Source organism: Colossoma macropomum, unplaced genomic scaffold (genome assembly GCF_904425465.1).
Source record: "Colossoma macropomum unplaced genomic scaffold, Colossoma_macropomum, whole genome shotgun sequence".
NCBI lineage: Eukaryota > Metazoa > Chordata > Actinopteri > Characiformes > Serrasalmidae > Colossoma > Colossoma macropomum.
In genome coordinates this window covers 33,254,941-33,273,253 of record NW_023494803.1, presented here as the reverse complement: position 1 = coordinate 33,273,253, position 18,313 = coordinate 33,254,941, and the positions used below count along the sequence as shown (strand labels likewise).

Sequence of the window (18,313 nt, the reverse complement as noted above, 5' to 3'; positions counted from 1 at the left end):
TGACATATACTAGTGCTGAATGTTAGCTTTAGTTAATCATTCAGTGGCCCAGTTGTCCTTTGTCTGATTTGCTAATAACGTTAGCATTAGCTACCAAACTAGTTAACATTGTTTTGGTGAAATCCTTACAATTAATTCTAAAATAGCAATCAACACATTGACATACCATTCTAGTTCACATTTTGGTGCATTTGGAGGTCATGTACTGATGCTTGGTGGCTTTATCATCACATGGAGGAGTGAAGAATTAACTTCTGACAGACACAATTTGAGCTAAAAAAAACATACAGTAGTTACTCAGTGCATTTCTTTGTAGATGCTTTTGAGTTGGGTAGATCATTGGTTATGCGCTCCTAACCACGGTCCTGTAGTAGCACCCTACCCTGCACATTTTAATGCTTTCCTGATCAAACACTTCTACTTCAACTCAAGAATGACTCGTTAGCCTATATATTAATTTTTTTATTATACTTTACCTAGATCCACATATGTGTCAAAACAGCCATAATACATGACCACACACGACAGTTTTCCAAACTCTGCTTATCCTTTAGAATTGAACAGGCTGTTTTTGTTAGTATGCCTTTGAGACTGATATCTGTAAATGAGCTCTGTCCAGATTTGTGCCTCAAAAAGGAGTCCAGGCTGAAACACTCCTTATAACTTCATCCTGAATGCCATGGTCTGAATAGGTGGATGTTCGCTAATACACAAAAATGATTCAAAAAGTCTTGTTTTTATAGCTTAATATACAAATAGACCGTATGGATTGGGGAATAAATGCAATGTTTGGAAAGTTAAATAATGTTTACATACTACTTTAAACACTTTTATTTCAAATTACATTAAAAAAATACATAAACAGAGTGGATTTTATTCAGTATTTCTTCAGTTTTTTAAAGACTGAAATGTCAAACAGTTGTGAAGGTCACTACGTCTGATGTTTGGCAGAAAAAAAAATGCTTAAGTGTCAAGTAATGAATAATAGCACAAAGTCAAATGTCAGTAAACTTGGAAAAAACAAGTAGGAACAAATGCAAGCTGTGAGAAGGCCAATGCCATCATCTCTGCTCAAAATGAGAATTTCATTTTTAGTGCTTACTTGCTTCCTGTTGAATCAGACAACCTGAGAACTGAGCCTACTTTGACAGATTCCTGTCAGTAAAAACAACCTCATAGATCACATGTAGTCTCAATTAGTCATGTGATCTCAAACAGTAATGAAAACTGACTCCTAACTGTCTGATTAAGAAGAGGCCTAAGCTCTAACAGTCTGGTGTGGTTTTTGTACAGCTCACTGATTACTTTGGAATACAGTGTAGACTGGCTGCACAGTACCACACAGCAGAGTCATTCTCACTCACTCCATCAGACTCCAGAACTATCTGAAGCTTTTCAAGTCTTTGTGACTCAAACTGGCCTTTTCTAGATGGATCCACTGACCCCACACTCAGAGAGGTAAACACCAGTGTGAAGCCTGCTGCTGGAGTCCACTGGTACCAGTACAGATTTGGATAATCAGTACCATTTACAGAGCAGGAGACCTTCAGAGATGATCCAGGGGAAAGAATCAGCTCCTTTGGTGTCTGGTGAACCTGTATGAGCTGCACACCTGCAATCATGAACATAATTGAAGTTGAAAAATGTTGATAAAATCATTGATAAAATGTACTGATGACATTATGAACCTACATATAGTGGACACCCACTGTAGTGTCAGGATGCAGAGAATCAAATACAAATGTGCCATTCTGAGTCGTACAACACACAGTAGGAGCAGCTCGATGCTTTACTAGGTTCTTACTGTGGTAAGGGGTGGGACCCTGAGGAAGATAGAAATGCATAGCTCTTTAGTGCACACATCACTAAAAACTCAATACAAACAGTTCAAAACTGACAATGTGAATCTCTGTAATTCAGGACAGTTGGTACATGTAACAAAAATATAAGCTATTTTGTAAGTTCAAATGTCATGAAACTTTACTACAGATATTCAGAAATTCCAAAAAAAACAAAAACACAGTATTCACAGTTCTTGTAAAAAGATCACTACTGCCAATGGAAAGCATGATTTCCCCAATTGTCAAACTCAGTCATAATTGTAAGTCTAAGTGCTAAAATTATTCTAAAAATCTATCATGAAAGAATATAACCTCTCACCCTGACTTTAACTAGAGGTGATAATTTTCCATCTTATATAAATAGCATGTGAAATGAGAGTTGACCAGTAAGCTAAGTCACACTTTCCATCTGAAAACAGCCACAACTGTAGCTCCTGAGTTGAATTACAGATTTCAAATGTCAAATTTAACTGTCATCTTTGCACACAGTGTAATCAGACAGTGGTGTTTTTTTCAAGGGCACATCATATGTTGAGTACAGTTCCAAGTGAGTCTACTTGCTTTGAAACTCAAGAGTTTTAGGCAAATACATTTACATTCATTGAAATAACGTGATGTATGTCACTTCATAAACAACATACGCAGGGTTATCTTCAAATAATTGTATGTAAACTAAGCTATTGGTTATTTGTTTTAATAATAACGAATAAGTAGATGAAGAAGAAGAAGAAGAAGAAGAAGAAAGAGAAGAAGAAGAAGTCTTTATTTATGTAGCACTTTCATTGTAATTACAAAATCTCAAAGTGTTTTACACAGGAATAAAAGTAAAAAATAGTAAATATAAAACACTTCACCCAAAATTAAAATAACAGCACCACGGCAAGCCACAGAGGAAAATAAGCCATGATACTTCTGTACTTTAAAAATTATGGTTCTTCAAGGGTTCTTTAGTAAAGAAAATGGTCCTATATAAAACCAAGAACTCTCAAAGCACCATCTGGATGCTTGAAGAGTTCTTTGCATGGTGAAAGAGTTCTTCAGATTGATGGAGAATGTGCTGTAGATGGTTCTATATAGAACCTTTTTGAAAAGAGTTCTACATGGCACCAAAAAGGGTTACATTTTTACGATATTAAGCTAAAAAAAAACCTTTTTGGGTGCTATACAGAAGTCTTTTCAAAAAGGTTATATGTAGAACCATCTACAGCACATTCTCCATCAATCTGAAGAACGCTTTCACAAGACAAAGAACCCTTTACTCATGCAAAAGGGTACTAAATACTAAAGAACCCTTGAATAACCATTATTTTTAAGTGTGTAGGCATACGCAAACCTAAACAAAAATGTTTTTAATCTGGAATTTATAACCCATCGAGCTCGCTTTTTTAATATTCTCTCTAAGCCATAGTTTAGGAGCTGTATGAGAAAATTATCTTCCACCAGCTGAGCTGTAAGTGATGCTAGGAGTTTGCAGTAAGCCCACCTCAGCTGAGTGAAGTGGTCTAAATGAGCTTTAACTTTTTAACAGATCAGTAAAATATGCTGGAGACCATGCAATGTGAAACTGATAATAGAGTAGTAAATTAATATTGTAATTAACAGTGATTTATAGGGCAGAGATAATGTGTTTGCCAGGAAACATGTTCTTCTTCAATAAGGTGATGAAAGTGCAGATTAGTCAGGGTGGAAGTAAAATGTGAAGAAAGAAAAAAAATGGGGCCCTGGCAAGCTATGAGAAAAGCAACAGCACCATCTGTGTTCAGAATGAGAAGTTTTCAGTTTTGCCTTGCTTCCTGTCTAGATTAAATTAGATTCTTCACTGTTTTCATCTCTCCTTCAAGGTCAGGAGCTTTTGGACAATCCAAAATATCTATTTGAGAAGAGGCCTACACTTTTGATGGTTTGGTGTGTTTTTTGTACAGCTCACTGATTACTCTGGGACACTGTGTAGACTGGCTGCACAGTACCACACAGCAGAGTCACTTTCACTCACTCCATCAGACTCCAGGTCTATCTGAAGATCTCCAGGTCTGCTAGACCTAAACTCACCTTTGCTAGATGGACCCACTGACCCAGTAGCCAAAGAAGTGAATACGAGTGTGAACCCTATTGCTGGAGTCCACTGGTACCAGAATAAAGTAGGGTTAGTAAGGCCAGTTATGGAACAGGAGACCTTCAGAGATGATCCAGGGGAAAGAATCAGCTATTCTGGCTTCTGCTGGACCTGTATGAGCTGCGCACCTGTGATAATGAACATGAATTTGATTGAAAAGCGCTGCTCAAATCATTGACAGCATTTCCATACTGATAACATTATTAGCTTACATAGAGTGGAAGTCCACTGTAGGGTCAAAATGCAAAACATGAAATACAAGCACTTCATTTTGAGCAGTACATCCTACAGTAGCAGTGCTGTAATGCTTTAATATGCTCTCACTTGGTTAAGGGGCGGGACCCTGTGGCAGCTTTGTGGAGGCTCTTTATTGAAATGCATGTCATTAAAACACATTGCCAAATAGTTCAAACAATGTTGTTTAGTACTCTGTTATTAATTCTATATTTTTAAGAGAATGTTAAAAAAGCAATTTCTTTAAAAATTCTAGAATCTTACTTCTATGTAAACGTTGCCCCCCAGTGGTGACAATGATAGTTCACATCCCTTTCATCTGCAAAACATATCCAACTGCATTGTGTATTTTGAACAAAACAAAATCTCTAAATTGCTAATGAAGAAGTCAGAATATTTGATTACAATATATTTTAAATTACTACATGTGCAAGTCATGAATATCTCAAATGTGCATGTCATTAAACTATTGAAATTCTGTCAGCCACTACATATAAATATAAATAGATTTATATAAATATATTTCAAGAACAACAGCAGATCTATTATATGGTACTCATGGTAAGCTAAAAAAGGCCACCCTTAATTTATTTAAGTAAAAAAAGCAGAAAACACTAAAATTGCACAGAACCTTCACATATAAGCAAGTAAATATAATGTTTTCAGTATTTAGTGAGTCCCCACTTTACAGCTTTATATTCTTTTTGAGAGACTTGCTTTCAGTTTTTCAAAGAAATCTGCAGGGATATTTTCCACACCTCCAAAGTTTAGTCTTAGATGTTGGTTGCATTTTCTGCTTCTCATGATGTAAGTAATCTCAAACATATTCAGTGATGTTGAGGTCTGGACTCTAGGGTGGTCAGTCCATTATTCTGAGAACATCAACAGCTTCTTTGTTTGATTTTGGAATTGTTTTTGTCCATTTCCTTTTCCCAATAGCCCTGTCTTGACAGCTGCACATCCTTTCAGACCATTTATCTGATGGGGACAGTTTTGGCGGTTTACCAGGTCTTGTATGGTCAGTATGAGTCTCATTTTCTTTTTATCTTTTACATTTTGTAAACTCCAGTTCTGGAAACTCCTATTTTGCTGTTCCCCCTCCTTATGCAAGTGGATCATTTTGTATCTAATCTCCTCAGAAATGCCTCTGAAATAACAAATAACCTGATAGTGATTTTGACTGGAAATGAATAAATGAAGGTTTGTCTCTGAAATTTTGCACAGCACTGTACCTCAGTTAAAAGCACTGTGAACATCTCACTCAAAACATGATGGAACAACCATAGATGCAAAATTCATCATGAAATATTTATATATAACATGCTTTTTTTCAGGGGATTGTTTTAATAACTGAAAATAGTTTATTAAACTTAATACAATGCGATCATATATTACAAGTAAACAAATACATGTTGTTCACAAAATCAAAACACTTGTCAGATTGCCTTACTCAGGACAACTCAGTGTAGAAAATAAGTAGTAGAGACTGCCCGATCCACCTGCGGTCCTTGAGTTTGGCGATTTCCCTGCCCTTAACACCCTCTCTAAACCTGGCTGAGCTGGTTGCTGAGTTAAATCAGGTGTGTCTGAGTAGAAAAATCACCAAATTCTGCAGGTCTTCCAGGACTGGAATTCACCACCCCTGATTTAGACTCTGTAATCACCTCTTAAACTACAGGCCTTTCCATAAGCATTTTCCACTGTTCAGTGCCTGCACAACCAGTACAATGCAGTAGTTACTTCGGATTAGTTAAGACAGGAGTTCAACAGGAAAAGCACCAATTAATCAGTGGCAACCAGGAAAAAACAACTGCAAAGATTAGACTGTCTGGCTCTCTAACACTTAACCATTTCAGAGCAATTGAGAAGAAAAGGGAATTCATATGTGTGTTTTAATTATAATTCTTTATATACAGTGATTCACAAACATTTCTTCTTAAACAAAGATACAGTAAGTACAAAACATGTAAAAGCTGTGTACATCATTATAAATAAAGTAGAACAATGTATATGAACTGCAATTTTGAATTGCTTTTACAGTACATTTCATTTGTACATGATAGCCCTTTGTCCTTTGGAGTAGAGGTGGTCTGCTCCTAGCTGCTGATCTGAGGTCAGATGTGGTCATTTCAGTGTGGAAACGGCTGGTGAAAGCTGATATTGGATGTATTGGCACCGATGACTATATATGAGTGGACAGCATGACAGCAGTTGAACAGTAAAGCCAAAATGCCTCTGACACCCTCTAGTGGCAAGCTGCATTTCAAAATGTCTAGTCAATTTCTTGTTGGTACTTGTGTTGTACAAGTTTCCCTCATCTTAACATACCCCTCAGAGTTTAACTTAACAATAAAAAGATGTCATATAAAAGATAATTGCTGATATAAGGGTGTGGATAATGAGGTGATTGACAGCTGTAAGTGTCAATCCAATGTCAAGGACATGCAGGCACTTTATTTCACACCACATCGCAGTGAGATTCTATCACTAGACAGCTTTGTTTTTCAGTTTTTGTAGATTGACAGTAATAACCTTAACACAGATTTACAGTCATGAAGCAAATGCATGTCTTCATCAGTTATTTTTTGGCAATTATCGTCTGTAAGATTGAGAATTATCTTAAATTCAGTCATTCTTCCATCATGAAGAGAGAGTGTCCGTTATAAATATAGGCAGAGATACTGCTCCTCCTCCCACGCTGCAAAACAACGGTATCTTGTCAAGTGAAATGATCTTAAATCTAGTCAATATATCTAATATTTCTCATTTCGAGATTGTTGTGCACTTACTATAAGATTATCTATCTTATTTCTAGACTTTTTCACTTGTTTTTTTCAAACAATGGTAATTTGTATGAAAAAAACAATTGTTAATTTTTTCAAGTAAAATTATTATCTGCCAATATAGTGAGACCATTTCATGTAATAAAATTCCTTAACACAAGTAAAAAATTAAGAAATATAATTTGAAATTAAGCTTACAACAATCTCAACAGGAGAAATATTAGATTTATTGACTACATTCAATATTATTTAACTTGACAAGATGTTTTGCAGTGCGTCTCTACAGTGCACACTACCACCCCAACACAAACATAAACCAGATCTGAGCATCTTCACCAACTTTAGGCTTCAATGGGAGTGGAGTCATGCTGTCCAATAACATATACAATCTTTCAGCACGGTGCTGTATGCAGAAAAAGGCACGAGAGTCCCGGTCAGGCCATGAGGCCTACAGCTATGACCACTGGTCCCTATCCGTGCCGGCCTGGCCTGCTCTTTCCCATTGCGTAGTTAAAACAGCTGGCACAGCAGAAACTGGAGAAATAGCGGTTGCCACACAGGCGGGCGGTGACGATCAGCTGACAGTTAGCCAAGTCCGGCTCGTCCACGCAGTCAGCCGATGGGCTAAGGCCTCCACCATAATCTACAGAGAGAATGAAAAACTCATTGTGTCCATCAGAGAATTTATTACTGCGCAGGGCTGTTCTTACTGGTACTGACCATTCTCTGAATAACAGTGATGCACTGAATTAAGTTGACTCAAATATGCCTAAAATCTATCTAAAAAAGTATCAGTAAATTCAATGCATCGCTCTTCTCAGTGTGGGTTCATGTGTTATGCATTTTAGAAAGGTAACATTCCACTAATTCTTTCTTTTATTCAGTTAGATACAGTACTGAAGGTGTGTCACCATGCTGTCCTGAAATAATCTCTGAATGTTAGATATTCAACATTGTCTGACATTGTGCCTCAGATCTATCTACAAACACATCCACTGGGCTTGGATATGCAGAATATGTGTTCACTGAGGACTCAAATCAAGTGTTGACCAAAAGTTTAAACATTAAACTCTTAATATTCACAGATATCCACATCCTTAACCAAGACAATAATGCAAATTTAGACAAATGAGTATCATCTGAAGGATTAACGTGATTAGTATTATTGTGATCTGAATTAATTTACCACATGTGAGCGTTAGAGTCTTACATTATAGCTTGTGTAATCAAACACTGTTAACATTCAGTGCTTCTCCACATCAGTGTCCCAAGTCTGGACTTATGGATATGGATATAACTGAAATAACATTAGCTAATTAAGAGCTGGATTGTCAAAACATGACTACCTTTGGTCACCCGAATTTCAGCAGTGGCACTGACGGAGTATGTACCACTGTAGGCGTTGCAGGTATAAGAGCCTTCGTCCACAGGCTGTACGTTATGTATAATAAGAGTGCCATCTGCCGACAACAGCACTCGATGTCCATCTGGCCTTACTGGCACACCATTCCTGCCCAGGAGAACAACAGCATGGTAAAAACACAAACACTCATCAATCTTCTCCTTTACTTCATAAAGAAAGCTAAGACTGTTACAAAACAAAACACTGTTGGCTTTAAACAGTGACTTTCAAAAGTCTTCAAATAAAGGCTTATGTTGATATTGACCTGGACCAGCCCACATTGACATTTTCTCCAGACACTATGCAGGGAAGCTGAGCCGTGCTGCCCCGGGACACCTGCACATTATTGGGGGCTGTGGTGATCCTCAGGTCCCCTAGTGGTGGAGAGCAGAAACACAGCTGTACCATTCAAACTGTACTGACTGCATATCGCTGCTGTCTTATCAAACCAGTGTAACTCTGTTTTCATCCATCCATCCATCCATCATCTAAACCGCTTATCCTTCTGGGTCGCGGTGGGGTGCTGGAGCCTATCCCAGCTGTCATTGGGCGGAAGGCAGGATACACCCTGGACAGGTCGCCAGTCCATCACAGGGCAGACAGACAGACATACACATTCACACACACACACATTCACACCTAGGGGCAATTTAGCATGTCCAATCAGCCTGACTGCATGTTTTTGGACTGTGGGAGGAAACCGGAGTACCCGGAGGAAACCCACGCAGACACGGGGAGAACATGCAAACTCCACACAGAAACGACCCCGGTCACGCGGCCAGGAATTGAACCCAGGCCCTTCTTGCTGTGAGGCGACAGTGCTACCCACTGCGCCACCGTGCCGCCCTACTCTGTTTTCATCAGTTTTTAATTGTTTTACAGCATTAGTGAAAGGACAGGAGCTCCTTACATTGTATGAACACTTTATGAAAAATGGACCAATGTAAATGGTCCAAAATTACTTGGAACACAATCTTGTTACAGAAAACAAAAAAAAAAACATTGCCTGATTCCTGAGACACTGTTTTATTTTGGCCAAACTTTTTAAACTTCATTTTTAAAATCTATTCATAGCAGAGAGGTGCAGGTTCAGGTGTTTAAAACCCATAAAGATGTGATGTGTAGGTGTCCCAGTAGTTTTGTCCATACAGTGTACATGTAGCATAACAAAGTTTAGGACAAAACAGTCCCCAAAGAAAATGGATTTTCCACATTTGCCACAATTTTATCATCATTAACATTACATATAAAAACTCAGAGGACACACGTAGGTTCACTGGTCATTCTGAATAGTAAACAAAATGGCTATATGGGTTGTAGACTTTGTGACACCTGGTTTCTATCACCAACATTGTAAAGAAATCTGAGTCTGTACATTTCTCTACATGAACCGGTTCACATCAAATCACAATGAGTTATGTTTAAAAACATTTAAAAATCTATGGACTTTCCTATTAAAATGATAATATTAAGAATTCTTTTCATTTCAACAACAACAACAATTAGTATACTTCATGGTAAATAATCAATGAAGAGCTTATCAAACCTGTAACTCTGAGCTGGACTTGAAATTGTTCCAGCTGTTGACTGCTAGCGGCTGTACAGGTGTAAACACCTGAATCATTAGATGTGAGGTTGTTAATGACCAGGGTGCCATCCGAGTTCTGTGAATGCCTGGTCAGTCAGAATATCAAGCAGGAGGGTGGAAGCGTAAGCATTAAAAGCAGGGAAATCAGTCAGACACAAATTCACATGCTCACATATAAACACGCAGTCACAGTAAAACCAGTGCTAGTAAATTAAAGCAACTGGGCTTGTGGTACAATTTTGAAGACATTATTTGCCTTTCACCTGAGAGGTTTCATCAAAACTAATGTGAAATGGCAAAATGCCTTCAACATTACTTCATATCTAAGGAGCACTTACATGAACTCTTATGCAGAAAAGTAACCTTTTTCATACAGACATCCACAAACACATACCTGAGTGTGTTGAGCACAGCTCCGTTTTTGGTCCACTGAATCCTGACTGAGGACATAGCTGAGGTGGGTAGGATAGTGCAGTGAAGTCTGGCAGTCTGACCTGCACGAGCCTCAACCAGCGCTGAGCCTGACCGGTCAATACTAAACCTGATAAAACCCAGAGCATGGGGCACACTGAATCAGGGTGTTCACTTTACACTGCTTTATGCTTCATGTGTTAGTGTATATATGCGCTGGTGCGAGTGTTTGATGGTCAATACCTGGGCTTGTGCTGGTGTGGGTCATGAGGGATAAGGTCCAGTGAGTCAGCAGGATCTGTCCTCTCTGCTCCATCCCGAGGTAACGTTGAATCCTGAGCAACCTGTGAAGCCTCTACAAGCATAAAACAATCCTGTGTGAAATCATCCATGCATATCGCACTACTGTGCATCATAATGCATCCTATTTCAAACAGTGTTGTCAATGAAAGAGAGCAGAAGATGCTTTTAGTCAGCCTCTAAAGTCCCCCTGAAATGTCTCTGTTTACCTTTTGCTTAACTATTTCTCATTCATAGCTAAGTGAAAAAAGGACAAATTCCAAACTTTGTATCTGAACTACATTTAAGTTTTTAAGGACGAAAGTATCTGAATTTTACTCCTGTATTTTTTTCTTGTAAGAAGTCTTCTAACTTTATAAATTACATTTACACTTCGAAGCTGACAAGAAGACAAGGCAAGTAGGTCTAATAGCCTGCTTTTTCCCCGCTTATAAACTACACCATATTTAGAAAAACTGATTTAGTCCTGGTTTAGTAGGTTTGCTGGGTCATACAAGAAGTAAAGCCAAATTACAATCAGTTTCAATTCTGGTCATATGTTGGTTGTTGCACAAAAACACATGTAGGCTAGTGTTAACATGCCCACCACATTCTCAAACAGCACAGAATGAAAACTCTGCTAATGAAAACATATTTGTTGGCATATGTCCTGGCTGATAATAACCTTTATTTTCTCTGTCTACTCGGAATGTGCCTGTAAGTCCCCTAGTAGAACATCTGACAATGAGGTGACCAACGTATTATTGAATTTTACCCCTGTACTGGCAAAAGCCATGATGGTTTTCCTGTCTTGGCAATTGCTGAAAAAAATACTGATAAAATATGATAAAAAAAAAAGTGTCTGGACAGTTTGAGATGTGCTCGAGTTTTCAGCGTCTTCAATTTTACAGTGGAGTGATGAAGCTTGGTGCACCATATTTCATGGTTATGTTACAAATTCAGGCTGGGGGAGTTTACAGTTTATCCAAGGGGTGGAATCTAAGGTTGAACATGATAAACATAGAAAAGAAGATTAAAAAATAATTTTAGGAAATAATACAGGACATTCCAAGTGGATTTTCACTCTCTTACGGTGAGGGGTCAGAAATTCCTTCTTAGTATCAGTATTCTTAGGCCAATATGGTATCTGTACCAGCACAACACAATTTGTCAGTAGAGATTCTAATATGACTTAAATGAGATAAAAAGTCATTACTGTGTTTGTGTATTATTTTGCCGTTTGTCATTTTCTGACATTAAAACATAGATATTTACATAGTTATTACATAGAAATGACTAAGAAGTATGAACTGAATGTATAGTAAAATGCCAATATAAACTCTAGAATTATAAGGGTTAATAAATTGTTGTTCAAAGATTGAATACAAAACTCCAAAAGGTGGACAGAACAGACCCCCACTGCTAAGAGATGAGTACAGTGATGGAGAATAGAGAAGAGACAGCATAGAGGTGGCAGAATGCAGAATAGTAGCTGTAAGTTGAGAATATATTAGCTAAGAGGAAGGAAATCCAGGCTTTTAACCACTTAAAATTACATATTAAAGCTTATTATTCAGTAACTACAGAGACTTCAATGCAAACTGGTTGAGCTGCTCTTAGGTTATGAAAGTGTGTAAGGGGTTAAATAAGAGGCGGTTTTCACCTGAGACAGACAGGTAGATGTAGCGGTAATCTCTCTCATGGTCTCGCGTGGCCACACACAGCAACCAGCCAGAATCCCCCACCTTTACAGGACCCACCAGCAGAGAGCCATTAGGCTGCTGTCTGTGCCTGCACATTAAGAGGAGTCACTGAAGAGAGTGCGCGAACCACTGTTCAAAATTTAGTTTTTGTTACATAACTTCATAATGAATTACCATAAATGAATAACAGCAGTACATTATTTATCATTCAATAACTTCTTGCTTTTCCCAAAATACTTCTATTCAATATCTAAGAATACACTCTTTTGTCCAGTTTCTCACATTTCAATCTATTACTTGTCACAGTTGCATGCAAAAATTTGGGCACCCCTCACCAAATTACATATTATATCGATTTTTGAAGTGAGAACAGAAGTGCAGAAGTAAAGACAACCTTTGCAGCAAACTGTTTTAAAAATAACATGTCCACACAATGTTACTTTATATGGTCAATGTAAAAATAGAAAAAAAAAATACTATTAATTATGGCATGTGCAAACAATTTCAGTTGTTAAGTCTCATAACTTAATTGAGTCATTGTGTTGTGTTAAATTCTGTTCACTTCAAAAAACACATTTTTTCATTCGTTTGACGACTGACCTGCTGCTAGGGGCTAAAAGAAATGTTAGATAAACATCTTACAGTATTACTAAGCCTTGGAATGAGTGACCAGCTGATAATGTACTGACCTGGCAGGGTCGAGAGGGATGCCGTCTCGTCTCCACTCCACTGTCACGGTGGAGGAGGGGGGTGGGCTCACCCTGCAGGGCAAAACCACCACCTGTCCCACTATCCCCTCCACTGTAGAGGGGTCCGACTTGTCTATACTCACACCCACAGCAGTCCAACTGATGCAGGGCAGGCCAGGAAATAAGAGATAGGAAGGGAAAAAGGGAGAAGGAAAAAAAGGTAGACAGACAATAGAGAAAATACATGCAGAAATAAAGGAAAGAAGAAAAACAATGAAAGAAAGAAAGAGGGAGAGAAAGAGGAAACAATCACTTTATGCTGTACTGTTGGCAACAACATAGTACAATCTGCAGTCACCAAAGTAAGCATAAAGATCAGCCTTAACCTGGCTACAGCCACAGAGGAACAGAATGCACAATCTCTGTGGCTTCTTCTTCAGTCTAAAGAGCAAACATCCTTTAGACTACATAGAGTGGACAGAGCATTCGGTCTTTAGTGTTTCCACATGCCTCAGGCTTGGGACATCATGCACTTCATTCTATTCATACCACACAAGCATGAATGGTGAGTACAAAAGTGGGCGTCCAGGCAACATAGGTTTGCCTTGCGGTGAAGAAGTCTGACCGTCACCAAAGTGATTTGTTTACTGCTCCAAGTGGTATATTTTATGAAGCCTTACTGACCACATTATCACAATGCAGAGGTTAGAGTAGTAATTTTGTCTCATTTTATGTTCTCTGTTCTCATTTTATGTTATCTAAACCCACACATTCGTTATTCTAGGGCTTTAGGCAAGAAGGATGAACAGCTCTCAGACAAATTCCATACTCACAGCAAACCACTAAAATTATTTTGTTGCTGTTGTGACAAAAATGCTCATATATCAGAAATGGTAACTTTGGAGGAGAAGAAAAAATAACATTTGTGACTTCAGAAATTATGACAATACAAAGACCATTTCTATCGGTTCATCCATCATAACTTAAGAGGTTCTGATACAACAGCAACAAAACTGACATGAAATACATGAAAGCAAACAAATGACAAAACACACTGACAAGCTCTTAAAAAATGTATGTTGACATTTGCTGTAACCACAAGCTAAATAAGAGCATTTGGAGTGGAAATGTGACTAAAGAATGTTGTGATATTGGAAGCGTAATGGCTACTGAGGTTCAGCTTTCGCTTTTAAAGCATTTAAGTGTGTGTACAATACTGTGAAAAAGTCAGAGACCATGCTTCACATGTTCACTTTCCAGTGAAAACAACCAATAAGTACAAGATATTCATCACAGGGAGGAAAAAACACAGAAAATAACAATTCAATAGGAATTTACACAGAAGCCTCCAACACTGAGTATGATATCAAATGTATCAGTATTTAATTTGTCCACGCTCTACTTTTGGAGTCACTGACGTAACATTCCCCTTTAAAGAGACATTTAAAGAGACTTAAAGAGACTTAAAGAGACACAAGCAACTACCAAAACACACCTTAGCTGCCCTTTCATGTGCATCTGAAATGAGTAAAGGAGATTACATATAAGATAATCCACTTGCATAAGGAAAAGGAAAGTCAGGAAGTCAAGGAAAATAAGTGAAAAAAACAAGTGCTTCTAAGACTGGACTTCAAAAATGATTAAGAGATACACAGAAAATGAGACTCCTAACACCTATGCAAGACCTGGCGGACCGCCAAACTGTCACAATCAGATAAACAGTACTTAAAGCTGTTACTGAGAAAAGGAAATAGACCAAAAAAGAAAAATATTTGCATTACACGACCAAACTGGATATCTGAGATATTGAGCAAGGTTGTTTGGACTGAGTTTAAATCTGAAACTGATCCTGAAAAGCAGAAAATGCAACCAAATTCCCTGCAGATTTCTTTGAAAATCTAAAAGCAAATCTCTCAAAAAGAATGGAAGCTGTAATAAAGGCTAACGGTGGGATAATGGCTAATGGTCCACTATACACAAAAAAAACATAATATTTAGCTGTAATCTAATGGTAAATATATGTTTCCTACTCTTTTCCTGATGCTGAAAATGAATAACTTGTACTCAATTGCTGTTTTGACTAGAAATTAAATAAATGAAAGGGTGGTCCCTGACTTTTGCACAGAGCGCTGGGAAGAGACACACAGACAGAGCAGCACTGTTGGGGCATCACAGCAGGTTTCTTTATTAGTCACACTGAACGACATAAGGAATGACAACAGCGCTCAGACGGTGTGGAGAAAGCAAAGACACAAGTGAGGGAGGATTCAGGAAAAAGCCTAGACTACCAAGCTAACAGACTAAACACAAATCTCAGAGCAACAGTGGAGGAAGAGGGCACAAGTGTGGAGGCAGGAGAAATGTACCAGTCCCAAAAGCACAGCAATGTCCGCAGTGAGGGGAATCAACTTCTCCTGGGCAAAGTGTGTGCACAGCCAGAGGTAAAGAATGTGTAGGGTGTGTTGCGGCATGAAAGTGGGCATGAGAGTCAGCAGACACACTGATGCATGTATAAACATAAGCGAGCATGAGATATTAACAACTATGAGTATGTATTACAATATGCATGTATAATAAAGTGGTACCATAGCTGCAATGCAGGTAATGTATCTATGGGTGTAAGCAATGGGTTTGGACTGTTGATGAGCATCTGTTATTAACCTAATCTATGCTAACCAAATAAGCTAAGCAGACTATATTACTAGATAAATTAAGAGAAATACATTATAAAATACCTTTAAGGTATATCAGAGACTCTGCTGACTCAGTGAACACTGGTACAGTGCGTGACAACACGTATGAGTGAGTGAGCAGGTCTGAAGTGCTGTGTGAGTGAATAAGCATGTAGGCCTGTTAGTTTGTGTATTAGAGCTGCACAACAGTAGTTCTGTGATTACACTTTATATCACGATTGTGATATGCCTTGCAATATTTTAAAAATTCTTGGATGAACTGATAATGTTGACCAAAACACCTACAGGAACACTCATTTGGAAATGTGATAGGTTAACCCTGGGGTGGGCTATATGGCAAAAATATAACATCAAAATACTTTTTCATACATTTTCAGAATAAACAATATGGATCACTATGTTTAGTTTTTCTGAGAAGTTAAAATAAACAGAGTGCAACATTACAAAAATACTAACAAAAACAAGCAATACAATAACTTTTATTTAATGCTTCACTGCACTGCACTAATATCCAATTGAATGGAACTAATTATGCTCTCTTTGTAATGAACCATGCAGCTCATCAGTGTTCTTTAAGTACTGAAAATACCCACAATACGCTCAGAAAAAAATATTGTGATGTAATGTGACTTAATGCATCACGATAATGATAAATATCGTCACATTGCTCACCCCTTGTTAACCCTATCGAACTGAGTGTCTGACCAGCATTCCATTCTGAGAATCTGGCAATGATTTCTTTAACTTGTTTAAATCTGGGACCAGAGGAGTTACAGTGCATTCATAGTCTTCGTAAAATGTATCCACGTATAGAAATAGAGTTTCTGTGTGCTACAACATTTGAAAAAAAATTTGAAAAGCGAGTGATTCTCTCTATTTTTGAAAACCGTTAGAATTTTTTAAGTTGTATAGTGTATGCCTGGCTTAAGCACTTTTTGCTTTGATCGCAGTAAAAATAAAGCACAACTGATGGGTGATGTGTTATACTGCTATTCATGCGTTTGCTTGTTCCAAAATGCAGTTTGAGACAATGTTTGGCATTGTGAGATCACACACACACACACACACACACACACACACACACACAGACACACATTTTCTAAGCCGCTTATCCTTCTGGGTCACGGGGGGAGCTGGAGCCTATCCCAGCAGTCATTAGGTGAAAGGCAGGAAACACCCTGGACAGGTCGCCAGTCCATCACAGGGCAGACAGACAGACATATACAATCACACACACACTCACACCTAGGGGCAATTTAGTATATCCAATTGGCCTGACTGCATGTCTTTGGACTGTGGGAGGAAACCGGAGCACATCACTGCAACATCACTGAGAAACCAGAAAGAGACCATGTTTTTATGTACAAAGTAAAAACAGAGTGATTGGTTATTGCAGTATCAGTATTGAAAAGGCCACCACCGCAATAACAATTACCAAACAATACATTGTGCAGCCCTAATATGTGTATATGTATCTGTGAGTGTCTGTAGTGCTGTATGAGTAAGTGAGCAGGTCCTGGGCCTTTGTGAACTACTCTCATGGCAGAGGCAGTGTCAGGCTCCTCAGACAGGCACAGGGTGCAGGTGGGACAGTTTGAGGCAGGTTGAGGTGGTTTGGGGTAATCTGGGGTAGTGTGGGGCAATTAGGGTCAGTGGGGGTCCTGAGCTCTTACCTGGCAGAGGGGCTGCTGAGCTGCACGGCTCTGGGAGCAGGCCGGCGCCCCCGCAGCTGGATCCTGGCATGGCGGGCATGCTGGGCTGCGCTGGCTCCCAGACGGATTTGGCCTGAGCTGGCTTCGCCATTGTACACCGTGGAGACGGGCACACTTCCCTGACACGTGTGCTGGCATTCCTCTAGCGTGGCAAAGTTGTTGCTGTTGCCTTGGCAGCCGCCGTACCAGAAATGCACGCAGCGGGACGAGGCAGGGTCGTAGTAGTAGCGGGCGGTCCACTGGTCACACAGGCCGGCGGTGTGGGGCAGCTCGCAGGACACGCGCTGAGCTGGAGAAAAGCCAATAGATGCACAACATTCAGTTCTGCATGACTCAAACAGGCCTGTGCGGTTGTAAATCTCATCTCTGTAGCTGCAGTCCCATTCAGACTGATGCAGTCTTTTTCTGACTGTCTGACTTCTAACACCAGTCATTAGCTTTTGTCACAGACCTTTCCTTTGTTTGACCTGAGTGCCTCTGTTTAATCTGACATGTAAACATGTCCTACTCCTATCCTAACTGTGCTATCTGGTGCAGCCCAGAGGATGGTTTCCCCTTTTGAGTCTTAGTTTCTCTTCTTGCTCTTAGAGAGTTTTTCCTGCCACTCCACTCTCCCTCATCTTGCTTATTACTCCACTGCATAATTCCACCACATAATCAGGATGTAATTCAGTCATAATTCAGTCATAAAGAGGTAAACAAAGTCATTCAGAGTGTGATGCGAAATGGACCATTGTAGAGAAACCTACTGGCTTAGAATTCTTTACAATGATGATAATAGGAACCAGGTGTCATGGTATCTACAACGCAAATATAGCCACTTTTTACAATCCAAAATGACCAGTGAACTTACATGTGTCTTCTG

The 18,313-nt window shown here is 38.9% G+C and overlaps 1 protein-coding gene and 1 gene segment (V, D, J or C); both read right to left on the bottom strand.

Annotated features, from left to right (window-relative positions):
- Positions 1 to 877: 877 nt before the first annotated feature.
- Positions 878 to 1,761, bottom strand: LOC118823164. The segment is given in 2 exon segments: positions 878 to 1,612; positions 1,693 to 1,761. Coding segments are annotated over 2 exon segments (369 nt in total).
- Positions 1,762 to 6,066: 4,305 nt separating this feature from the next.
- The window catches only part of paplna (papilin a, proteoglycan-like sulfated glycoprotein), a 37,003-nt gene continuing 24,756 nt past the window's right edge, over positions 6,067 to 18,313 (bottom strand). For both annotated transcript variants that reach the window (XM_036592931.1, XM_036592932.1), the window contains 9 exons: positions 17,410 to 17,737; positions 13,044 to 13,202; positions 12,315 to 12,442; positions 10,616 to 10,727; positions 10,356 to 10,502; positions 9,920 to 10,047; positions 8,639 to 8,747; positions 8,318 to 8,481; positions 6,067 to 7,614 (listed from right to left, as the gene is read on the bottom strand). In XM_036592931.1, coding sequence (XP_036448824.1) covers positions 7,442 to 7,614; positions 8,318 to 8,481; positions 8,639 to 8,747; positions 9,920 to 10,047; positions 10,356 to 10,502; positions 10,616 to 10,727; positions 12,315 to 12,442; positions 13,044 to 13,202; positions 17,410 to 17,737 — 1,448 coding nt within the window. In that variant the 3' untranslated portion in view covers positions 6,067 to 7,441. The remainder of the gene's footprint in view (positions 7,615 to 8,317; positions 8,482 to 8,638; positions 8,748 to 9,919; positions 10,048 to 10,355; positions 10,503 to 10,615; positions 10,728 to 12,314; positions 12,443 to 13,043; positions 13,203 to 17,409; positions 17,738 to 18,313) is intronic.